At 44.1% G+C, this 25923-nt stretch overlaps 1 protein-coding gene across 8 annotated transcripts in view; it reads right to left on the reverse strand.

Moving 5' to 3' along the window:
• Positions 1 to 25923, reverse strand: part of TMEM131L (transmembrane 131 like) — a 111215-nt gene that overhangs the window by 7732 nt on the left and 77560 nt on the right. For 6 of the 8 annotated variants that reach the window (XM_061584560.1, XM_061584565.1, XM_061584562.1 and 3 more), the window contains 11 exons: positions 23533 to 23642; positions 22885 to 22957; positions 21965 to 22107; positions 20610 to 20752; positions 19964 to 20150; positions 18068 to 18253; positions 7292 to 7441; positions 6141 to 6754; positions 4902 to 5056; positions 999 to 1123; positions 515 to 669 (listed from right to left, as the gene is read on the reverse strand). In XM_061584560.1, the coding sequence (XP_061440544.1) occupies positions 515 to 669; positions 999 to 1123; positions 4902 to 5056; positions 6141 to 6754; positions 7292 to 7441; positions 18068 to 18253; positions 19964 to 20150; positions 20610 to 20752; positions 21965 to 22107; positions 22885 to 22957; positions 23533 to 23642 (2041 nt within the window). The remainder of the gene's footprint in view (positions 1 to 514; positions 670 to 998; positions 1124 to 4901; positions 5057 to 6140; positions 6755 to 7291; positions 7442 to 18067; positions 18254 to 19963; positions 20151 to 20609; positions 20753 to 21964; positions 22108 to 22884; positions 22958 to 23532; positions 23643 to 25923) is intronic. The other 2 variants (XM_061584563.1, XM_061584566.1) reach the window with 2 other exon arrangements.

The following is a 25923-nucleotide window of genomic DNA, read 5'->3' on the forward strand; positions in this document are numbered from 1 at the left end:
AGGAGCCATAGGCTTATTCAGGCATTTGCTGAAATGTGCTCGGGCTAAAAGTGAGGAGGGGGTTGGGGCACATGTGCATGTCCCCACTTCAGCCTTTCCCACACTGAGGCCTTCACACATTCCTGCCTTATCCGCATTCCCAATTATGAGGAGGCTTCTAAGCACATTCACCCAAATGCCCTTGAAATCCCCCTTCAGACCTTCCTGCTCAATAATGAGGGTGCAGTTTAAGCCCTCATACATTCAGGCCTAAAGACTGCTTGCTAAGTGCATTTATTGCTGCTTTGCACTTCCCAATTTCTCCTCAACAGGTAAGAAGAAATTGGGAATTTCTCTTCATACCCAAGAGAGGGCACCACACAAAGTAGTACATGCACCCCACTGTAGCACTGTTCTATATTAAAGAGACTTAATAGGTGCTTTGACTTGAGGGCAATCATCAGAAGGAGTCAAAAACAAACAACTGAAAATGTTACATGTATTACTTGGTCTTAATTCATTTTTAACTACATACCAGCTTCTCTCTGTGTAGATAAGCCAGTTCTTTCATCTCCTTTCCAAGTTTCTCCATTGCTCTGAGCACACCAGTTTCTTATATTAACGTTAGCTCTAAGTTCAGGTCTTTCAAAGTTGCTGCTCACATGTTTCAGCTCAGTTTGTTCAGGAACTCTGGAACAGTCACAAAAACAAAACACTTGTTTCTTCTTACTACAATTACACTTGAAAGTTTTGACAACAACTCCCATCAGCTCCAGTTAATATAGCCACTGGTCAGAGATGAAGAAAATTGTAGTCCAAAATTATCTGGAGGGCACCAGGTTAGAGAAGGCTGGCCTAGAGGCTTGTAAAAGGCTGTAAGCCATTCTTGGTATTTTTGGAGGAGGGGTAGGACACAAATGAAGAATATTAATAAAATTAATTTAAAAAATTAAGTGGTGGAAATATTGCTTGTCTTTCTAAATTAAAGCATTTGAACATGAAGAGGCAGCAATACATACCGTACAGATATATTAACATGCTTCTTCTTGTTTTTTCTGTTTGTCCTATTTCTGTTCCAGTTCGTATTTGGTAAATGTCCTTCTCTTGTTTCCATAGGCCCACTTTTTCGGAGAGCATCTTCCTGCTGAAAGTTTAAAAACCAGGACTTACTAAGTCTTGCATGCATATATATATTTAAGATCAAAAGTTTGTATCAATGTTCTCAAAGTCTAACAGAATATCTGTTTTAAATGTATTTTAAAGCGACCCACTCTGGGACCTTAGGGTGAAGGGCAGCTAATTAATCAAAATTATTACTACTACTACTACTACATCTGCACAGCATTTTAATTAGCAATTAATAATCATACTTAATTGCCATTAATGTTACTGTTAAAAGGTTATAATTTTTTCTGAAACATGTTAGTTCCTCCTCCATGTTCCCTGATTCTTTCCTCAGCCACATGCCACAGAGGCATAAAAGACTGAAACAACAACAATCTATACAATTTGTTTTGGATTAAAACCAGAACCATCTGTCAGATTTATGACCAGCTCAGTTTTAAGTTAACCCACTATAAATTCTCCTTTTCATCACTTTTTTTTAACCTCATCTGTTCTGATGACCTAAATTTCTGTTCTAGCAAGGGACAAAGTTGCCTGAAAAGTTATCTCAGCTTTAGGTTATGTGGCTACAGCTATTCCTAAGTAACAGGAAATGCAGGTTTCAACTGTGAGATATTTTCTTTGGCTTTAACAACTCACCTGAACTACAAATCTACACAGGTGAACTCAATGGTTATAAGGAGCTCATGGAATACAATGCAGTAAATGTTAGCATGTCCTCAGTCTTTGGATATCTAAAATAGCTCACTATTTGTGTCACAGTATGACTGAAGGTTAAATTCTCATCAACATTTTTGAGGATTAAACACAAGATTGTAGCCAACAAGCCTTTGGAACTGAAAGCTGTTAATGACAGGTCTTAAAGGGTGCTACATTGCTGTTGCCTAATTGTATTATTTTAAACTGAGTTTGAATTATTTTAACTGTATGTATGAATGGTTTTAATACTGTAAATTGTTTAATTTGATTTTAATCTAGACTTTTGTATGTTTTTAATTATATGTGTGCTCTTATCTGGAAGCCGCCGTGAGTTCCAGTTTTGGAAAAAGGGCAGGGTAAAAATAATGATAATAAATAAATATAAATAACAAAGTTGTCCCATTAGCATAAGGACTTCTGCCTGTGCATCTGGACTTCCTCTCCCTCTTTTTTCCCTCTTCCAAATATGTTCTAGGTTTTCCCCCAAACCTCCAGAGCAGATGAGGGGAGGGGAGGAGAGTGCAGGGAGAGGAAGATTAAGGGTGTGCACCTGATTCAGCCGAGTCAGGTCTATTTGGAGGTTTGGGGGCCTTGGCCGAATTGGGCTGAGACAGCCACTGATCACTACAGGTTGGATTGGATGACCCAGAGTGATCCAGGGCTGTCAGGAAATGGGGCATCAGGCAGGAAGCAATCAGGAAGGAAAACCTGAGAAAATGCAAAAGCTGAGAAGACAGACCCAATGCTGCAGCTCTCCTGCCTGCCTGAGCACATCATACAGGATTCTCCACTCAACAGCTGCAGGAAAGCCATTTGCAAAACAGCATCCTGCAGAACTGACCTCCGCTCTTGGTCAGAAGGGGGAGAGGGAAGGAGATACAATGTCTCCTTCCACTGCCTTCCTCCTAGCCATATGTTAAATATGGGGGGGGCTACCTTAATTAAACATTAGCCCTGCCCCCAAGCTTATTCAGGAGTGGACCTCAGGCGAGGTATGGTGGGTGGTCCCTGGGTCGACCCAGTGTGGGTTGGCTTGATGGCACCCTTCCCTGATCAAAGCCACAGTGCCGACCGGGACAGGGCAACTTTGCTGGACACAACCCAATATATAACCTTTACCATATAAAAATGGAGAGGGCAGTTATCTTATTTAAAAAATGTCTCGGGGGAGGGTCACAAAACTACCAGTTCCTGTAAAAAGTTGGTTTTTTAGTGACGGTTCATATTGTAGCAAATGGTGGGGCACACTGACAGTCACATTTTAAAAAAATTGAGGAGGGTGGAAAAAAATCTTGCAACTATTTGTTCATCTCATGGTGTTAACCAGAGTCAGCATGCTTACATCACCTTGCATAGAAACGTCCTCAAATTGCCACATACTGAAACATTTGGCTATACTTCTCCAGTATCAAATTATTCCAATTTCATCATTGGTTTATTATGGTCAACAGACCAGAAATAAACCATTAAGTACAACAAAATCTTAAATATGAAAACAAATACAAAAAAAATGTAACATAGCAACAGAAGCTTAGGTATATCCAATAACCTCAGGGAAGTCCCTGGTAATAATCCTTTCCACTTTGGATGGTTAATTGGCTCTTTATTCTCACTGTCAGTTATAGAAATTTGACCACTGTCAAAGAAACCATGGCATTTTATGTCACAGCAATTAGTTAGTATTTCAAGTGTTTTTCTTCAATTACATTTAAAATTCCATTTCAAATGAATTACAAGTAGCATATAGTAATTCCCTCCCTCAGTAGGCAATAAAAAGGTTCCTATCCTTTTATATGCGGACGACGTGGCCATGTGCTCCTTGAATAGAATCGGTCTTAAACGAATGCTCAATAAATTAGATGAATATAGCCAAGTACAGAAATTAAAGATCAACCACACAAAATCTAAGATTATGGTTTGCGGCAAATTCTCTAAAACTAAGAATATCTGGTTATTAAATGGGTCCCCAATTGAACAGGTCGCATCATTTAAATATCTTGGAATACACCTGTCCAACAACCTCTCATGGGCAGCGCAAATTAAAGCCATGTCACTTGCCGGAACTCAAATCCTAGGCCTGACCAGAAGGTTTTATTTTTCGCAGGGAGGCCAATTAGTTCTTCCTATGGTTAAAATACTCAAATCTAAAATAATACCAAAGATCTTGTATGGTTCAGAACTGTGGGGCCTCTCAGCTAGTAGCCAACTAGAGTCAACTCAAAATGCATTTATGAGACTAGTATTAGGTTTACCAATGGGGACGCCAGCAGCTCATTTAAGAGCTGAAATGGGACTACCATCGATTGCAGCTCGTATTGACCTGGCCAATTTAAGATATTGGCAGAGAATCCTTAAAATGGAGGATTCAGCTCTGGTGAAACAATGCTGGTTGGAACAAATGCAAATCGAGGGTTTGGCCTCTGAATATCTAAAGTTACTGGCAAAATACGATCTCTCCCAGCCTGATGTACTGAATTTAAACAGATTAGCCCTTCGTAACTTAATTTTTGAGAATGATGCTAGCCAAGATCGAGCTTATATCATGACAGCCCCCTGCTCTCGTTGGTACCCACGCTTTAAACTAAACCACTTTATGTCCAACTATCTTGATACTCTGGATAGAGTTAAAATCAGAAGAGCTTTTACAGCTCTCCGATTCCAAGCTATGCCCTCGGCCTTTCTAGATGGCAGGTATAAAGGCATCCCTCTGGCTTCACGTCAATGTTCATAGGCTGTACTGCTGTAGACGAAATTGATCATTATTTACTACACTGTCCTCTCTATGAACAACCTAGAAAAAAATTCTTAAAAACACTTTTAGAACCAATAGTATCTTACCCTGATGAGATTAAGGTAATTATACTTCTATTGGACTACTCTACATCAGTTTCCCTCGCGGTCGCAAATTTTGCGATCGCCGCAAAAAAACTGAGGGAGCTTTTTATCCTTGGTTAACAGTTTTATAGGCGTATCCTGCCTTTTCTGTTTTAATATATTGCTGACATACTCTTAATATATTGTTTATATCTGTATATGTATTTGCATAAGGCTTATGGCTTGGATTGCAATAAAGTTTGTTTACATATAGTAATTCAGACCTCAGCAGAAAAAAGTTCCCGTTTTCCACAGCACTGTGATTTATCTTTAGCCCCTTTGTTTATCATCTTCTCTGTTGAAGGCCTTGTGTTCACCTGCTTTTTCAAAGACTCACAGTTTTCTGTTTCATTCCTGAGAGGCACTTGCTGACTATTCCCTTTAACAAAAAGAAAACAGACCCTATATTTACCTCATCTTGTAAAAGTAGGATCCACAGTTCATAGTAAATTTCAGAGAAAACTTTCAAATAAGCCCATTCCAGGCATCTGTTTACTCACTCAATTTTATTTATTTTTTTTTATTTATTAGATTTATATCTTGTCCTTCCTCCCAGTAGGAGCCCAGGGCAGCAATATCCTGCCCTTCAATGACAACTGGGCAACACCACCCCTTCCACTGTGTTACTCCTTCCTTGATTTCAGCCCTCCGTGAGCTGGAAGGGCAAAGATCTGAATGGAGGAGGGCAATTTTACTTGTCAAGATTCCCTGCACAATTTAAAACCCTGATTAATGACAGTATGTCAGAATCAGTGGAGCCTGGCAAAGCACAGCCCATTCTCTCTCTCACAATGACAACCATGTGACTAAAAAGAGTGCCTGAAGAGGGCTATAGGTGGCCAATTGGCTCAAAAAGTACAGTATTTATGTTTGTTTTTGTACAGTAGTGGTAAGGTTTCAAACAAAATCTTCATTTCCATTGTTTCAAACAAAATCTTCATTTCCTATAATGTTGGTGGCTATTTATTTTCTTCCCCATTTTCCCAACTGGCAAAAATGATGATATACTGCATTTTGCAGTTCCTTCTGTAACACTGGGTCATAATTAGTATTTAAATAAAACGAAAGCATTTAACCTTTAAAAAAATGTATAAATATATCAAACAACACACTTCTTAAAGCAATGAAATGGGTAAGTTTGATAAGAAATTATTGTATACTCCCCAAAATATGTGTTATCCCTTCCAAAAATCTTTTTAAAATGTCCCCCTCCTGGCTTCAAAATTTCCAGAAATGTTATATAGTGACCTTGCTGGACCAGACCAAGGTTCATCTAGTCCAGTGTTTTTTGCAAGAAAACCAGCATTAGGGTGTATTCTACAAACTTGCAAGTGTTTCAGGTGTAGACACAGTCTCTCATCTTCTGATTCCTGTTGTATGAACTGGCACAGAATCTCCCAATTAAGACTACACAAAATGATCTCTCTCTTTTTTTTATATACACATTTTTTTTTAAAGGTTACCATTTTTCCTTGTAACGTCTTGAAATTCTGGTTGCTGCTGAGGTGAATGTTTTGGGAAGCGACTTTCAGACAGCTTCTTTGATGACTTCAAAGGACACAACTCAGGTTCTTTGAGCTCAGCTACATTGTCTGAAGTCTTAAGGTTCGTTTCCTTAGGAAACATACTTGTTCGAAGGCCCTCCTTCAAATTACACTCTGAAGAAGTGTTTTTTATAGGTGTTGCATTTTTTAATGCACTGTCTTCTTTATCTAGGAAGTTTCCTGGCTGTGTTAAGTTCTTTTGCATGTTTACATTTATGCTATTTGCATATTTCAGGCTCAGCCAGGTCTCGCGAGCAGTGCAAATGTCCTCTTTTGGTGCCGAAGTTTGATTTTCAACTACTTGGTTCTGTTTGTCATCTGTTGTTAGAATGATGCTGCTAGTTGCTGTGTTTGATTTTTGTTTACCATAGTATACAGAGCACTTGTGCTTTTTCTGAGAATGACCATACGTTGCTGGACTCCTCTTGGCAGCGTTCTGACTCCTGCTAGTTGTCGTGCTCACAGGAAGGGGGCCTTTTCCTTTTCCTTTATCAGAAGAACCATAAGTATCTATAAAGGTTTTGCAACTGCTCCTAGATTAGAAATATAGATCAGAAATAAAGTTATTACATTTATTTATTGTACAAAGATTGTATTGCTCATAAATCATTTCACTGTGAACATATGGAAATTGGAAAACAGTCATACTACTGAACATTATTTTGTCCTGGAAACCATCTTGATAACTGTTTGGTCCTGTTTTGCAAAAAAAGTGTATTTTATTACAAGCCTTGTGCTTACTTTAGCCAATAGACTTAAAATTAGCTTCAGATTAGTATCAAGGAGGTACAAGAAGCACAAGTGACTCATGGTTCCTGTCCCCCTACATCTCTGTCATACGCGAAACACATTTTTCCTATTTCTTCTGATCCCCATGATGTGCACCATGATGTGTAATGAGCCAGTTTTTACCAGTTTGTGAATGGAAACATCAGTTGACACAGAGCAGCCATCCCTCTTAAGAAATTAGAATTTCCAACCTATCTATTCTCAGAATCAAACAGCAATGTCATCATTACTTTAAAAATATTTTTTCCTCTAGTCTTCTGTAGGAAGATTAGATTTATTACTTGTAGGATTCAGAGCTGATGGTGTCCACAGAACTGTTGCTTGGTAGTGGAGAAGAACTGGGATTCGGCCTTTGTCTTGTCTTTATGAATTCTATTAGAATGTACTGTGCTTGTTGGAAAGATATCAGAATCACACCCAGTAGAGACAAACTGCGTGAGACAGAGAAAGAGCAATGTTTACATCAAAGACAAGTTGAAATGTGGAAAAAATAAAGCAACAAGGATACTGCAGGAAGAAAGAACATCAAATTGAATGAGTTGATTGTGGACATTAAGTCGTGGCAACCAGCATTCAGGATCGATCAGACTGCTTAGAAAGTCTTCCCTCTATATCAGGGTGGGGAACCTTTTTGGCTCTATGGGCCAGATTGGTCCATTGGACTCACCTGAAGGGTGATTTTCACAGGTACGCCTGCCATCAACTTGGGCTTTACTGCCATCTAGTGTCCGAAGGCAAGAATGCACTTGAGTTAAAAGCTGGGCCTCGGGCCCCTCCCACTCCATTTCATTCGGGACGAATCCGAAGTGGCATATCTGAAAAGAACAGAGGCCGCAGGCCCAAACAGCAAGGAAAATGGAGAAAAAGCATGGCAACATGGAAAACACAGAACTTGCAACCTAAGCATAGAGGTTTTAACTGAGGGAAAACAGAGCAAGGCACAACAACTTACGACAAATAGACTATAAAGATGGAACCAATCAACCAGAGACCCCCACAAGGGAGGGACGTGATGGCAGGCGTACCTGTGAAAATCACCCTTCAGGTGAGTCCAATGGACCATTTTCCACAGGTAGCCTGCCATCAACTTGGGATGTACCAAAGCAGCCCCCTAATCGGGAGGGACTACACACAGCTTACTATTCAGAAAGGACATGTTGGAGGACACGTCTCCCAAAGGAGGTGTCAGCAGAAGCATATCTGTCAATCTTATAATGCTTCACAAAAGAGTTAGGAGTAGACCAAACAGCAGCCCTACATATATCTGCAAGGGGTGCATTAGTTAGAAACGCAGCCGAAGTGGCCGCTGATCTGGTGGAGTGAGCCGTGATGTTAGCTGGCACTGGAAGGTTAAGGGACTGATAAGCCAGGGCAATGCAGGCCCGCAACCAGCAGGACAATGTGGATTTGGAGACCTTTTTCCCCAAGGTCCTAGGGTGAAAAGATACGAATAAGGAATCTGTCTGCCTAATGTCTTGGGTGCGAGATAGATACAGTTTGAGGGCTCTCCGAACATCCAGCGAATGCTAGGCCTTTTCCAGGGGATGCACCGGCTTTGGGCAGAATGACGGAAGCACAATGTCCTGGCTACAGTGAAATAAAGAATTGACCTTGGGTCAGAAGGATGGATCCGGTCGCAAGACCACAGAATCTTTATGAAAAATGCAGAGATGACGGGCCGAGGACAGGGCGTGTAGTTCTGAGATCCGTCTCGCTGAGGTAATGGCAACAAGGAACAGGACCTTGAAAGTTAACAGTCTGAGCGGCGCTGAGGCAAGCAGTTCAAACGGAGGGCGCTGTAGGGCCTGCAGGACCTTCGAGAGGCTCCAAGAAGGAAAGTAGTGGCGCACAGCTGGTGAGAGGCGGGCGGCTCCTCTTAAAAAGCGTTTGATGAGTGGATGAGCGCCCAAAGGGGCGGTCGATAAGGAGACGAACAGTATGGAAGAGATGGTGGAAGCATGGCGACGCAGGGTGTTCGGCCGCAGTCCTTTAGACAGTCCTCTGTATAAGAACTGGAGAATGTGCTGAACAGTGGCTTGAGAAGCTGGAAAGCCCTTAGAGGAGCACCATTTGGAAAATGCGCGCCACGTACTCCGATAAATGCGATTTGTCGAAGGTTGTCTTGATGCTAGAATAGTATCCACCACTCCCTGGGAAAGTCCCGCGGCGGTCAGGTGCTGCCGTTCAAAAGCCGGCCGTCAAACTCAGCCAGGCCGGATCTGGATGCCAAATTGGTCCCTGCACTAGAAGATCCGGCCTGACAAGGAGGATCCAGGGATCCGAGACTGACAGTGAGAGAAGATCCAAGAACCAAGGTCGGCGAGGCCGGTACGGGGCTATCAGGAGAAGCCGAGCCCCCTCGTGACGGAGCTTCATCAGTGTCTTGCCCAGTAAGGAGATCGGAGGGAAGGCGTACAGGAGGCCGTCTGGCCAAGGTGCCGTCAACGCATCCACTGCTTCCGCCGTTGGCTCCAGGTACCTCGAGAAGAAGCGAGGCAGCTGGCAGTTGTGGCTCGAGGCGAAGAGGTCCACCAAGAGGGCGCCAAATCTGAGTTGGAGCAGGTCGAACACTGCTGGATGGAGCTTCCACTCTCCCGGGCGTACATGCTGCCTGCTGAGCCAATCGGCAGTGACGCTCAGCAGCCTGCTGAGGTGTTCCGCCCGTATAGATAGTAGGTGTTTTTCGGCCCAGCCGAAGATTTGGGCCGCCTCTGCATGAAGAGCTCTGGACCTGGCCACCCCCCGTCTGTTGAGATAAGATTTCATGCAAATGTTGTCCGTTTGGATCAGCACGTGCTGCAGGGAGAACAGTGGCTGGAAATGTTGAAAGGGAAGATGAACCGCCCTGAGCTCCAACCAGTTTATGTTGTGAGTTAGGTCTGCTGGGGACCACACTCCCTGGACAAAGCTGGCATTGCAGTGTGCTCCCCAGCCTGATAGGCTGGCATCTGTAGTGATGATAACCCTGACAGGCTCCCTGAAGGGCGTACCCTTGCTGAGATGTGCCGTCACTGTTCATGAGCGGAAAGATGCCCTCATAGAGGTTGCCAGCGGAATCATGCGGTGATTGGACTTGGCAATGTCCCCCTGGAAGGGTAGGAGGGCCCATTGTAAAGTTCTCGTGTGATGTCGAGCCCACGGGACAATATGAATGGTGGAGACCAGCATTCCTAGCATCTGGGCCAGAAGCATGATGTCTGCCCTTGAACGATGAGTCAGAAAGGTTGCCATGGCTGTGATGGGAGGCGATACGGTCTGGCGACAGGAAGATCATGGCTAGGGACGTGTCCAGTACAGCTCCCAGGTGTAGGAGGCGCTGGGTTGGCTGAAGATGACTCTTTTCCACGTTGACTAGCTAGCCGTGTGAAGTTAGGCCATCTAGAGTGAACTGGAGCTGTCTGTCAGCTAGGTCCCAGGAGCACGCTCGGAGAAGAAGGTCATCCAGGTAGGAGTAAATATGCACCCCTTGTAGGCGGAGAAAGGCCACCATGGTGGCCATCACTTTGGTAAAGACTCGAGGAGCCGATGTAAGTCCGAATGGCATGGCGTGGTACTGGAAGTGGTGTTGGCCGAGGGAAAATCTGAGGAAACGTCTGTGAGCTGGGCAGAATGGGATGTGTAAGTAGGTATCCTTCAAGTCGACGGATGCTAGGAAATCCCCTTGTTGCAGAGCTTCCACAATTGAGGCCAGTGACTCCATCTTGAAGCGGCGGTACTTGACAAAGCGGTTGACAAACTTGAGGTCTAAGACTGCCCTCCATGAAGAATCTCGCTTGGGAACAGCGAAGAGGACAGAGTAGACGCCTTGCAGCCTTTCAGATGGAGCAACTGGCTCTATAGCGGCTATGTCTAGCAGGTGATGTAGGGCATCCTGCATAACCGTCCTGCGTGACTTGGAGATGGGGAAGAGGCAAAATCTGTCCGGGGGGGGGTCCGCCAAAATTCTATGTTGTACCCCTGGGTGAAGATGGCCCTGACCCAGGCGATGTGTGTCAGGGTGAGCCAGGAGCTTGCGTAAGAGGCCAGTCTGCCTCCTATGGGGATGGCGTCAGAACTGCCTACGCTGACGGGCTCCTCTGCCATAGGAAGAGGAGGAGGCTTGCCTGTTTTGATATTGGGGTCTGCCCTGGAAGCGTTGTCTAGGCCAGGGTGCCCTGGAGGAGCGAAAGTCTGTGGACCTGGCGTCTTGTCCCCGCCCACCAGGCCGCCCCCCCCCCGAAAGGGCTGGAAGGAGCGGTAAGAGTAAATCACCGAAAGGGTCTGCAGTCATTCCTTTTGACTGTGGCCAAGGTAGGTTTACGATTGTCCTTGGGGTCAACCAAGACCGCTTTAAGAGCATCGTCACCAAAGAGCACAGAGCCCGAGTATGGGGCCATGGACAGGTTAGTTCTGGCAGCAGTGTCGGCATCCCAATGTCGGAGCCATAGGGTTCGTCGAGCAACTATCTCAGCAGCAAGGGCTCGTGCTCCTTGGTGGGTAGCGTCCAAAGTGGCATCAGCCACAAAGGCAGCAGCTTTATGCAATTTGAGTAGGCTTTTACGTAACTTGGCTGGATCAGGATTGGGATCGTCCAACAGGTCATCGAGCCACATCATGGAGGCGCGTGAGAAGATGGAGGCGGCGGCGGAGGCCCGGATGGAGTGGGCAGATGCCTCGTGGTTTTTACGTAGTATGAAGTCAAGCCACCTCTCAAGAGGGGTCTTTAAGCTGAGATTCTCCCTCTTTAGGGAGGAGAGATCGAGACACAAGATCAGAGATAGGATGGTCCACCCCAGGGACGTTCAGGAAGGACATAAATTCCGGGGCCAATGGGTACAGTTTGTTGGCCAACGGTGAGAAGCGACGTGGGCGCAAGGGGCAGGCCCATTCTTCCCTGGCTAGCTTGTTAATGGGATCTGGCACAGGGATAAAATGATCTGTTGATCTGGGAGACTTTAGAACTCTAGCGCCCTTGACTGGGGGGGGGTAGGCTGTGTTTGAGCAGGTTGAATGCCCAGGGTATCCATTACCCTGCGTGAGAGTGGGGGGTAATCAGCCGAGTCGAAGAGGCGATAGGAGAAGTCCTCATCTAGATCGGATTCTCCACTTCACTCATCAGGATCAGCCTGTAGGAAAGGTAAGTAATCTTGCATCTCCGAGGGCTCGCCACCAAGTCTGCCTCTAGAAACATCAAACGGATTAGGCGAGGAGGGAGGGATATCCTCATAACAAGCCGGTTGTCTTACAGAGCTAGACTGCCATGAAACTCCGGGCTGGGGCGACAGCTGTGCTTGGGGCAGAAGTTGAGCTTGGGAGAGACACCCTAGTACCTCTCGCAGCTGTAAAAGGAATTCCGGAGACAACTGGAGCCCTGAAGGAGGAGCAGAGGGCACAGGATGCTCTTGTGTAGGCAAAAGAGGCTGCACTGGAGGAGTCAGAGGAATCAGAGGGGCATCGGAACATGGAGTGACTGGGGAAGCCTTCAAATTCGTCCTCTGACGACCCAGAGGGGGATTGAAGAAGAGTGGGTATTGTTTCTTGTGCAGGTTTCTCTAAGGACGGAGCAGAAACGTAACGGGCCCTCTTAGGAGCGCCATGGTGAGATAAATGTTTAGTCTTGGCCAAGGCCTTAGAGTGCTTATGCTTGGAAGGCTTGTGCTGAGGTAAAGCGATGCGCTGGTGGCTTGGCCCTGCGGAATGCGCCTCCTGCGGCTGCTGGTCTGCCATGGTGGAGTCTAGATACACGCACACAATGGGGAAGGTGCGGTAACACTCGTATGCTGAGAGGTGATGAGCAGTAGGCTGTGCACTAAGGTGCCAAGAGAAAAAAGGCTTGTTCGCTATGGCACTGCAAAAAAGGAGGGAGTGGGAACTCACCACAAGAGAGGCACTAATATCGCCCTGATCAGTCAGGGAGCCAAGAAAGTAAGTCAAGCTGCAATATTGGCCACTGGCTAAGTACACGCACACAATGGGGAAGGTGCGAGACCGCTACAATACACTGCCAGGAAAAAATTGCCTTTTGAAAAAATGCAGTGTGGCCCAAGGCTAAATATACGCACACAATGGGGAAGGTGCGGTACCGCCAATGTGCACAGAGAGACTAGATTATCTGTAGAAAAAATTGCGTATAACAAAATTGAGTGCACAGAAGTAGATACACACACACAATGGGGAAGGCGTGGTATCTCAAAAAACACAGCTTGCTCAAAATGTGCAGCACTCCGCTGCAGATAGGTATTGCAACCCTTGGAAAAGGCACTGAAAAATAGCTGGATAATAAAAAACAAAAAGGAAAAAACAAAAGCCAGAAAACAAGAGCCAAAAAACAAGACTAAGAAATAAAAGGAGTACTGGAAACCAGACCTCCTAAAAAAGGCCCCTGCAAGGGTTAACGGCCACCAGAAAGAAACACTGCTGGCTAGGGCAGAGCAAGAAGCCCACACGTGGCTACGAGCCGCCGGAGGAGCCGCGGCGGCGTGGAGAAACAAAAAGCACTGCTTCCAGAAGACGGAGGCCAGAAGAAGCAGCCCAGCCAAGGAAAAAAGGGGACTGCAAAGTCTTGAAGAGGGTGAAAAAACGTTGCCCAGGAGCCGGCACGGGAGGACGGCCAAGGAGGGAGCCGCGGCCGCAAGCTACCCTACTTCAAACGAAAACGGCCCCGGGAAGGGGGGGGGAACCGCAGCCGTGGATCCCCCAAACAAGAAGGGAGCAGCCGCTGCTGCTAAAGGAGGCCACAGCCACGCACCCCCAAACGAAAGAGAGGCAAAAACAAAAGGGGAAGCAGCCGCGCTGCCAACACAAACTGAAAGGGTCAAAGAAAAAAGCAAGAAAAATTAGCGAAAAACTCCCGAAAGGGAAAAAACAGACCCAAAATTCCCACACACTCCTAACCAAAAAAGGGGAGGGGGGGAATACAAAGGGAACAGCAAAAATCAGAACAAAAAGAAACTTAGCTACGCTAGTCAGGAATCCAAGTTCTTCGGACAAAGGCAAGAATGGAATGGAGTGGGAGGGGCCCGAGGCCCAGCTTTTAACTCGAGTGCATTCTTTCCTTCGGACACTAGATGGCAGTAAAGCCCAAGTTGATGGCAGGCTACCTATGGAAAACTTGTGGGAGGGGTTACCCACCTGTCTTAATCTGGAAAGGGAAGAGACTCGCAAAAGCCTTCTCCATGTTTCTCTTTTAAGTCTCTGAGAACAAGGAGTTCAAGGGGAAGTGGGGAAGGAAGACTTGCAAAACGCTTTAAGACAATCCTACACTCCTGTCTGAGCAAACTGGAGCACAGAAGCTGTCTTTAAGCCTTTGCAAAAACCTCTTTGAAGTAGCATGCGCATTCAAACTGCTTCAAAGGGTACTTTTGCACAGGACTTTAGTCTCTGTTTAGCTGATGTGGAGATTAAATTCTGCTGCCTTAGCTGTGGAATCCTGTTCCCTGCTGGAATCCTGTTCCCAGCCAATGAAGGATTGAACCCTGTCCTCCCACCTATCAGCTGATACCACTAGTCATATCAGCTGATGGGTGGGTGGGTGTGGTTTGAAAAAAATGGTCACGGGGGGCATGATTGGTCCAGAAACCGGAGGTTCCCTACCCCTGCTCTATACTATATCCTTTTAGAGCTCTCTGTGGAACCTAATAGACTTCAGATAGTTTACTGAGCCTGCATATCCAGGTGAAGGGAGGACAGCATGTATATCAGCTGTAAGGCTTCCCAATAGCACTGTGGCCTTTATACCGCATTGGAGCCTGGAGCATTTGTTCTTCAAGTATGCTTCTTAATCTCAAACTAGCAAGGAGCATTACTGGTCCCAGCTTCTGCTTATCAGGCTGTTCTGTACAGGGCCTCATTTCCTGTCCACCACATTATGTGTTTAGGGTATGCTCTGAAGGCCTCATCAACACCTTGCTATAGCTAAGCAGTTCTGGGTTAGTGCCCCGGATGAGAGAACGTTTGAGAACTGCATGTACACCACCTTCAGTTCCATGACAGGAGATGGGATCTAAATGTAAGAAAATAAAGAAGTCTATATTGCAGGGCTATATTCCTACTAACAAGTTATTCAGAGCATTTTGCCCTGACAGCTGCTTTAAGGGCAACTTATTTAAATGTAAAAATGTAAATTTAATTTTTAGGTCGCCTATCTGGCCGAAGCCACTCTAGGCGACGTACATATCAAATTTCAATAAAATACAATAAAATACAATAATTACAATAAAATACAATATAATCAGCAGTAACAAAAATAACAACATATGCTGTACACAACAACGGGCATTCAGTATGTAATTAGCCCATCCCGGCGGTCCCAAAGGCCTGTCCAAACAGCCACGTTTTTAAGGCTCGGCGGAAGGTATCCAGGGAAGGGGCATGCCGAAGATCAAACGGGAGGGAATTCCAGAGAGTGGGGGCCGCCACCGAAAAAGCCCTCTCTCTAGTCCCCACCAATCTAGCTGCTTTTGTTGGTGGGATTGAGAGAAGGCCCTGCGTGGCTGATCTTGTCGGGCGGCATAATTGGTGATGCTGGAGGTGCTCCTTCAGATAAACTGGGCCGAAACCGTATAGGGATTTAAAGGTTAACACCAACACCTTGAATTGGGCCCGGAAAACTACTGGAAGCCAGTGTAGATTGAATAATACTGGCGTAATATGATCACGGCGACGACTGTTTGTAAGTAAACGAGCCGCCGCATTCTGTACCAGTTGAAGTTTCCGGACCGTTTTCAAGGGTAACCCCACGTAGAGCTCATTGCAGTAGTCTAATCGAGAGGTGACCAGGGCATGTACTACCAGTGGGAGCTGATGAACAGGGAGGTAGGGTTGCAGCCTACGTATGAGGTGTAATTGGTACCAGGCTGCCCGGCTCACTGCCGAAATCTGAGCCTCCATGGACAGCCTGGAATCAAGAACAACCCCAAGGCTGCGGACCTGGTCCTTCAGGGGTAATTGTACCCCATTAAACCTCAGGTCAACAGGACCCAACCTTCCTCTGTCACCCACAAGCAGCACCTCGGTCTTGTCAGGATTTAGCTTCAGCCTGTTCCTTCCCATCCATCCACTCACGGATTCCAGGCACTTGGACATGGTCTCCACAGCCAACTCTGGTGAGGACTTAAACGAGAGATAGAGCTGAGTGTCATCTGCATATTGGTGACACCGCAGCCCAAATCTCCTGATGATGGATCCCAGCGGCTTCATATAGATGTTGAATAGCATGGGAGAGAGGATAGAACCCTGTGGCACTCCACAAGTGAGAGGCCAAGGGTCTGAAACCTCATCTCCCAATGCTACCTGTTGATGCCTATCAGAGAGAAAGGAACGGAACCACCGTAGAACAGTGCCTCCTATTCCCAGTCCTTCCAGGCGATCCAACAGGATACCGTGGTCAATGGTATCAAAAGCCGCTGAAAGATCCAAGAGGACAAGAAAGGTGAATTCTCCCCTATCTAATGCCCTCCTCATATCATCCACCAGAGCGACCAAGGCTGTTTCAGTTCCATGTCCAGTCCTGAAACCCAATTGGTATGGATCCAGATAATCCGTTTCATCCAAGTGTGCTGACAATTGGTCAGCCACCACTCGCTCAATGATCTTGCCCAAAAATGGCAAATTCGAAACTGGGCGAAAGTTGTTCAAAACTTGGGGATCCAAGGAGGACTTCTTTAAGATAGGCTTTATAATTGCCTCCTTGAGGGCCAGTGGCATTACACCCTCCGCTAAGGATGCGTTTACCACCGCCCTAATCCCTTCGCCCAGTTTCTCCTTGCAATTCACAAGGAGCCATGATGGGCAAGGATCAATCAGACAAGCGGTAGGCTTCACAGATGAAAGCACCTTGTCCACTTCCTCAGAACGGAGAGGCTGAAACCGATCCCACTGGACCGGATTGCAAGTGGTCAACTCTGGTTCATTCACTGCATCCACGGCGTACGGAATCGAGCTCCTTAGGTGTTCGATTTTATCAGCAAAGTGCTTTGCCAATTTGTCACAGGAGGTCTTAGAATGCTCCAAGGGTTCCTGAGCAACTGGACCGACCAGGCTTCGGACCACTTGGAACAACCTCCTGGGACAGCACTCTGCGGATGCAATAGAGGCAGCAAAGAAATCCTTCTTTGTCGCCTTTACTGCCACCTGGTAGGCAGCTACTGCTGCTCTGACCTGTGTCCGAGCACCTTTGGAGCGAGATTTCCGCCACCGGCGTTCTAGTCGTCTCACCTCCTGCCTCAGATTACGCAACCGGGGTGTATACCACGGTGCTATCTGAGTTCTGTTCAGGGGGAGAGGACGTTTCGGGGCAACCCGGTCCAATGCCCTGGTGATCCCCTCATTCCACTCCATCACCAGGGTTTCAACCGAGCGACTTTCAGCAGGTTTCAATTCCCCAAGCGCAGTCAGGAATCCATCTGGATCCATCAAGCGCCTGGGGCGGACCATTCTAATAGGTCCTTTACCCCTGCGGAGGGCGTGTGGCATCGAGAAGTCTATATTCACCAGATAGTGATCTGACCATGACACAGGGGTAGAAGAAATAGCCCCCAACTTCAGAACACTTCCCTCCTCTCTCAGGACAAACACAAGGTCGAGAGCATGACCGGCTACGTGGGTGGGCTCAGTATTACTAAGGTGCAGTTCCCAGGAAGCCATGGTTTCCAGGAAATCCCGAGGGGCTCCAGTGAGAGTGGCCTCAGCATGTATGTTGAAGTCCCCGAGAATTAACAGCTCTGGGGACAACACTCGCACATCCGAGACCACCTCAAGCACCTCGGCCAGGGAGTCTGCTGTGTTGTGGGGCGGGCGGTACACAAGCAGGATCCCTAAACTGCCCTTCGGGCCCAACCTCCAGTACATGCAATCAACAAGCTTGGTCCTCAGGAGCGGAGGTCTGGTATTTATATATAATACATACGCAAATTGTGAAGCTTCTCGCCACAATCTCCAAAAAGTAAATGGATGCAATTTGTCTATCTGTAATCATCAGCATGTACCACACCAATGCAAACAGGGATAGAAAGTTCTTTGATTTGACAAGATTTTTGTTAGTGTTCACTTGAACATGCCTTAAGAATTTACTGCTATACCTGACAAAGAGCACTGTGAGTCTCCAGAAGGACTCTTCCCAGCTGGGTCCTGGTACCACATCTGCACAAAGTGGTAAAAGATGATGAGGAAGAGTCACATTGAGTGTGAAGTGGAACTCAACACCAGCAGCAGTCACCAGAGTCAGCTCACGAATAATCCATGAAGAAGTAAAATCTGGAGTAAACCTGCACCAAATAAAAGGAAAAGAAAAGAATGAAGTCAATGACATTTTAATGGGCTCTTTAGCTTTCTGCTAAATCCTCTATTTTGAGAACCAGGTCCCATGGAAGTCCTTTTTTTCCCCCTTCAAGATCAAGATCAAGCAACAAAGATGGATCCAGGAGCACTCCAGACTACAAACCTGCTCTTTCAGAGGGGGTTCGATCCCATACAAAGCATGGTAATTGACCAATTATCTGAACTTGGGAACCTCTTTAGCAAAAGAATCAGCAGGCCACATAACTACTACATTTTACTTTTTCTACATACCTTTGGCCAACCTGAATCATTATTCTCCCTCCCAGTGATATTTATGCCCAAAATAAGTAGATTCAATTTTGTTCCCCACACCTGCTGCAATCTTTGGCCCTCCAAATGGGAGTTGAAGTTCAGAACTCCCATCAGCCCTAGCAAGCATGGCCAATAGTAAGGGATGATGAGAGTTGTAGTTCAGCAACATCTGGAGGGCCAAAGAGTCTCCATACCTGCTCTAGACTCTTTCTACACTTATCTATTTATGCTAGGAACCCTGTGACTGGTATCCAAAATATCCTAGTAATTCTCCTACAGAAAAATCCTGTTCCATAAAGCAACTCAGAATTTAATCTTGATGAAATCAAATACTTTCACCTTCTATAAGAACTTAGAATCACAAGCTTAACAGCGCAACATGGGGGCCAGCATAGAAATCTTGAATATTGCCAGTACATAGATTCTAATTGAATAAGATGAAAAGTGAAGTGATGCAACAGCTGCCTGGTACCCAATCACATACCTGATCGAAAGCAAGTCAGTCACCTAACTTTTCTAACTATGTAAATACTGTGGGGTGAATTCAGACTCGCCCTTATGTTAACAGAAGGACTCCTTCCAATCACTTGCAGGACAGGTATCTATTGGAGGCTCCCTACTTGAGGAAGGGCCACTTCTCATGCTGTCCCAGAGAGTCCCCCCAATTCTCTGTTTTGGGGACCTCAGGTGGAGAAAGTAATTAGTAAAAGCACACCACCACCACCACCACCAGAATCATCCCATAAGCATACCTTCAACCACAGAAACTCTGGGTCCAACATAATATAAGTACAGATTTTCTCCTCTTTGGAGAAAAATAATTAATTTTGATTTATGTAGGAATAATGTTCACTATAACGCAGGTACAAACTGAGCTCATGGATAGAATAAAAATATTGCTAATTTTTTTCTACTGATGAAACATGTTCCCATTGCTGTTTCTAGCCAGGGGTTAGCAACCTTTAGTTGTGCAACTCTTCCCTGCCCCGTTCCATGTCCTACAATAGGAAAAGTTACTTTTTCTTTAGTTCTGCAATTGCTCTTCCTGAGTTACAACCTTGGAGGGTGTGCCCCTGACTGGAAAACACGTTGCTATGGAAAACACACCATAGACTGTGAGATCTGCAGCCAGCAAGGTAAACACCACATTGCTAATGGCTTATTTCAGAGTTAATACTTTAAAGAATAACACTATTCTTTAACGAGTACTTTAAAGCAGTCATAGAAATGAACTAAGAGAATCCCTTCTAGAAAAAATTGGCAAGTTATAATATTTTTAATGAAAACAGTTAAATGTTTCAGGGAACTTAGTGTCCTTCCTCTTAATGAGATTTACTCAATTCTAAAATAATTCAGTTTTTCAATACAAAGTGTGAAATGCTTACACAATGCTAATTTCCCGTGAAGAGTTTTGTGCCAGAAAAAAATCTTGGCAATTGAGTACTTCAAATCCATAACCTTGGCAATTGTACCCATTAATCTTCATAGAGGTTATAGTGATAGGAAGATGACCAATATTTTCAACCTTAAAATTCTTTGTGATAGATAAAATTTGCTTGCCATCTTTCAGTTCTAAAGAAAACAAAATTGACATTAAGTTATTCTCACAGTAGTCATTATAAGCCTTCTTGAGGCACAGTGTTACAGTACAAACAAGCCTTCATTTATATGACGAAAAAGAGCAGGGAGGTAAAATGATCATAAAATCATAGAATAGTAGATTTGGAAGGGGCCTATAAGGCCATCAAGTCCAACCCCCTGCTCAATGCAGGATGACATGTAATATTTCACATGCAACCTTTTCCACATCTAGTGAAAGTATGTGCATTAGTATATACTATCTATGTACAAATTGCACATGTATATCAAGTATGCACAGCAATAATCATGGTTATGTGTGTGAACATGGATTCTTATGACTTTCACACATAGCTGTGCCCATAGGTGTGGACACTTTTCCCTCCAGCCATACACATTATGTGTAGTTATAATCCCACTTGGCCCTTTCCTCTCAAACAGATTGTCACTCACGTCGCCTGCAGTCCATAAGGGTCGATTCTGGCACCTTAAATCGAAGGGATCCTCCTGGCCCTGGCAACCTTCCCCCGACTTTCAGAAGTTCTCTGGCTCCAATGCCTTCGACATAAACCACATCCAGGACAGTCAGATTATTTCTGCAATAAAGCAAGGAGGCCTTTATAACTAAATCACATTTTTTTTAGAAGGCCAATTTCTCACTATCTTACTCAACAGCAAGAGATGTGGGCATCTTCTGGAAAAACAGTTCACCACTATGCATTGCCAAAAATAAATACAATTCCTGTGGATACAGGGCATTTCTATTATTTATATATATAGCAAATCCAAACTTTATAGAAAGTATAGAAGACCAAAACTGAACTAAGGCAGTAGTTTTATGTGAGGGCATTTTGATGAAGGAATGGAAAGGGGAGGCTCATGTTCACCCTTGCCCACTGACTGGCTGTCAGCAAATCTTATTGTCAAAGCCATCACTCCTTCTACACAGCCCTCTTATATATGGGTTAGTAATGGGGTGAGGAGGGGGCACAGCTGTTGCTATTTAGGAAGTTGGATTTAACCCTGGGGCCTGAGTTGCCAATACCTAGACCAAGGCATTTGCATCTGTTTATTTATTACATTTATATCCCACCTTTCCTCCAAGGAGCTCAAGGTAGATTAGGCTGAAACACTGTAACTGGTCCAAGGTCACCTAGTGAGCTTCATGGCTGTGTGGGAATTAGAATCCTGGTCTCCCAAGTCATTCTAACCACTATACAAATTGGCTCTAGAGACAAGAGAGTGAAAAACTTCTTCTCTGCACTGCTATAACCTGACTCCTAGCCTTGGAATTGACTGTTTTGCATTCTGTTCTTATAGAGTAAGTAAATATTCCCCTTCCCTCCACATATAAACAATGTAAGTAATGACGACTGTATCTATTAAGCAACCCTATGAACCCCCTGCTGGTCATGTACTAAATGTTTTGACATTTGAATTGCAACCTGCTCAATTTTACAGGGCCAGAGAAGCTCACAACTAGAGTTTTGAGCTAAATCAACCAATATATGCATTTTAATGTTTTTTGCTCTTAATATTTTTGGAAAGAGTTTTCATTACCTTCTACATTTTCTACACTTTATTATGTTTAAAAAAAAAAAAAAAAACATTTCCCAATCACTATTATTTATTCTCAGTGACCCACATGATAAAACATTTTTATAAAAATGTTTCGTTTAAATACAAGGCAGAGTTTGCCTTTGAAGGTAGTTTTAAAAGTGAACCCAATGTATTTGAACGGAAATGTGAAACAAACTTTTCCAAAATCATGTCTCAATCCCACCACAGAACCTCAAGGATAGACCTACCTGACCAGTATAAGGGAGTTTACTCTTTTGTAATCAATAGGGGTAAAGACAACACCAATTCTCTTAGTTTCTAGTGGTTGCAATTTTAAATAAAGCATCTCCGAACTAGATCTGATGTAATCATGGCCCTCCTGTAGTTCATCCTGAAAAACAGCATAAGCAAACCATTACTATAATATTGATGTTGCTGAGGGAAACAGGAATGTGAGAACCAGAGGGGGAAGAGACTGCAGTTCCACTTGCCTTACACCCGTTCCCCCTGCCATGGCTGTCCCACTTCTCTAATGAGATAACACAGCATATTATTTGCCCCATCAGCCCAGTCACATCTCATCCTGCTATTGGGGGAAGGAAAAGCTGCCAAGATGCTTTAGCTACCAGAGGAGGGCCAAAGGAGAGCTAATCCACACTGCTTACAGTACACACACTGTGTGTGTGCGTGCGTGTTACAGAAAATAGAGGTACAGCCCACCAGTGTCTACTGAGGCTTCCAGTGCTCTGTCGGGTGGGGGGGGGGCAGGAAAGAGATAGTAAAGGCTCATTTAAAAGAGTTCCTGAATTCTTCACTGGAATTTCAAGCACTCTTGTTGTCTGCTGTTTCCAGTGAAGAGTGCAAAACACAAGTTTTAAATATTGTATGTGTGTGAAGATTTTTTTAAAAACTTGTTTCAGCAAAAAAAAATTAAATAGGTTTAAAATGTTTCAAAATTGCTTTCCATTTAATAAACAATTCAAAAGCTAAAAGCAGGTTACATGTCATGACAACAGCATCAGCTTCTTTCATGCTCAAACATATTTCCAAGCCACAAACTCTGGGGGGAAAATGTATTGCAAGAGTACCCAATTTTTAATTTAATGCATATATACTCCATTTTTGAGAGCAAAAAACATCCATGAGGCTAAGAGAAGACATGGCTTACCCTGTGAGCATATTCTTCTGTCAATTTGAATTCAGTGGTTGTAAAGTTAATGGACTGTACATTTGCACCAAACCTATATAAATCAAGATAAAAATATACATGTACATTCATAGTGTTTTTTAAAAATTGTACACATTAGAGCAGGCATGGGGAACGCGACCCTCCAGATAATTCCTTCATCCCTGACAAATGGGCCAGGCTGGCTGGGGCATGTGTCATAGACTTCCAACAAACTGTATTTCACATATAGAAAACAGAGTTGTACTCCTGTAATTCATTAAGAAGTCCTATGTTGGATTAAAAATGGAGTGTGGATGTACCTTTAAAAGTATTAGCAAAGCAACCATGAAAGCCCTTTTTCAAATATTTCCCGAATGTGTCTACTGAACGCATGAATCCTGAGGCTCTTTCACCCCTTGATCTCCACACATTCAGCAGAATGTATTGCAAAAGGAGTCAATGTATAAGAGGGGCCTTCCATGGAATAGGAAACTCTATGCCATGGCCACATAAGCTAATACCATGGAAGACCCTTTGCATGCACAGTTGAGAACTAGTCTCCCTCCCCAGCTATCCTGCGTATGTGGAGGTAAAGGGACTAATTGCAGATTAAGTAAAGTGGTATTCTTAAATGGTTATATTCATTACCATTTGCTCAGTAGACTGAGTGGAGCTTGAGGATCAGGATAGAAAGACAGAGGCAGGAGTTGCAACATCACTGGGAAAGATGAAGGGTTTCTTAACGTAAAGTATTTTACCTAGGTAGTTACAAATATATATATATCAATACTTCATGTTGTAACATTCAAGCCTCTTCCTCACTCCCAAGTTCTGCTATTTTTGATACAAAACATTTCTTAAAACCTTGATCATTTCCAAGATATTTACAAATATACAAATGTATTGCCAACTTTTATGTATGATGCTCAGTGGTAGAGCATCTCTTTGCCTGCAGAAGGTCCCAAGTTCAATCTCTGACATCTCCAGGTACGGCTGGGACAGACTCCCTGGCGGAAACCCTGGAGAGCCACTGTAAACAATACTGAGCTAGATGGGCCAATGGTCTGATTCAGTATAAGGCAGCTTCCTATGTTCCTAGAAACAATATGTCTGTCTTTTTATTTTGTGTTCAAAATGGGAGGAAATTTTGTAAAGGAACGAAGTAGATTTAAGGGGTTTTTTTTTAAAGAAAATGTCCCAACAACTTTTGAATGCATTATATGATGAGAAAAATGACAAGCACACTTCACGAAAATATACTTGTCATTTCACTCATCAGTTTGCACTTACGGCTAAAGAAGAACAAATAAACATACAGGTTCCCAGAGAGAAGATCACAACCACTTCTCTTCTGGTCCTGCTGCTGCCACACTATGAGCTAAACCATGGTTAGGCTTAAGAGTTACATTAGAACTTCGGTTTGTGGTTTATTTTCCCCAGACACACCACAAGTAGTAAGCCATAAAACAAACCTGGTTTGTTTGATGGCACAGTTCATGGTTTGTTTGAAGCAAGATAAATTACAAACCTACAAACGATGCTTAAACCACAGCAGCAATCTTCTCTCCAGGAATGTTTGCTCATTCATGCTAAGCCATAGCTTGGCTTACTGATACTTAAGAACCAGGTCAATTCTATGTTGAGAAATCATCTTATTTATGAGGCAAGATTTTATTTTAAAAATCCATAATGAGATTTAGACACAGATTTATACAGAGTTAACTGCCTGTAAACTATCATGACTTTCTGCTGGGAGCTATGGAGATAGTGTATAAGCAAAGGACCTGAGTTTTAACTGTCGTTAACAATGTGTCAAACAATGAGTGAGGTTTGTGTTTTTTATATACAGGCATAACGGCGTCAAAAACTGGAGAGTTCTAATTGGTCAGTTGGTGGATATTCTGCCACATCCTATTGGATCATGGCTATAGGCCAAAGAAGGGTCAGAATTCCACCTGAATTGCCCTGCTATAAACAATAAAAGGATGAGTTCTGGCCAAGGAGAGGGACAGAGATGGAGAGTTGCTGAGAAAGACTGTTCATCAGCTAGAAGTTGGTATCAGACCCTGGGACACTGAGGGATGTAGGTTTTGGGAAACCTGAAAGAAGCCAAGAGCTGAAGTCACTGACTAGAGCTGAAACTGTTTCTGGGGAAGAGCGTACAACTTCAGAGGTAGCCTTCAGGAGAGTAATTACAGCCACGAGTCAGTGGGTTTGCTGAAACATTGAGATAACAGCAGCTGCTGGGCCAGGGTGATCATAGCAGGAGACATTTCAGAGGTTGTGGGCCTGAGTGAAGTCTGCAAGTATAGTCCTCTGTGCCTGACTGATTAGTGGAGAGGAGTGGTATGGGGAAATTGGCTTTAGGTTTGAATAGGGAACGAACTGAAACTCAACTCAGCTATCTTTTTAAAATGACAGAACTCCTATACTGTATTTGCTATAGCCACAACCATATATTGTAAACCTTGCTTAAGGCAATTGTAACAAAAGGAAATCTAAGTTATTAAGCAACCATACAATCACCCTTTTTATACGAATAACTTATTTTAAATAAAATATAATTTACTTTGTTTTTACTTTAACATTTGTATATTTCTGCTCAACACATATCCGTAACTACTAGATGGTAAACTGAGGTAGAAAATAAGATAGTATTGACATACCTGGTGGCAGTGGTAATAAAGAGTTAGGAAAAATAATAGGTCATAGCCAAGGAAAATACTAATGCGTGAGAGACCCCTCCAGGATAAATAAATGAGCAGTGGAGGGTCTTTCCACAGGCCGTACTTAGAGGACCATGGGAACAAACTTATGCAATCTGTACTTGCATACTCATGCCTTTCCACCTCTTGCATGGCCATGAATTGCTTCAGCTTTTGATAAGCCACAGCTTGTTGCATTGTCCAAACTCTAAACTGTGGTCAGTCTTAACCATGGTTTGTTTGAAACAAACCAACTTATTTATTAAATACATTTACAGCCCACCCTTCACCACAATAGATTCCATGGCAAGATACAACATACAAGTGACATAAA

Source organism: Rhineura floridana, chromosome 9 (assembly GCF_030035675.1).
Source record: "Rhineura floridana isolate rRhiFlo1 chromosome 9, rRhiFlo1.hap2, whole genome shotgun sequence".
NCBI classification, from domain to species: domain Eukaryota; kingdom Metazoa; phylum Chordata; class Lepidosauria; order Squamata; family Rhineuridae; genus Rhineura; species Rhineura floridana.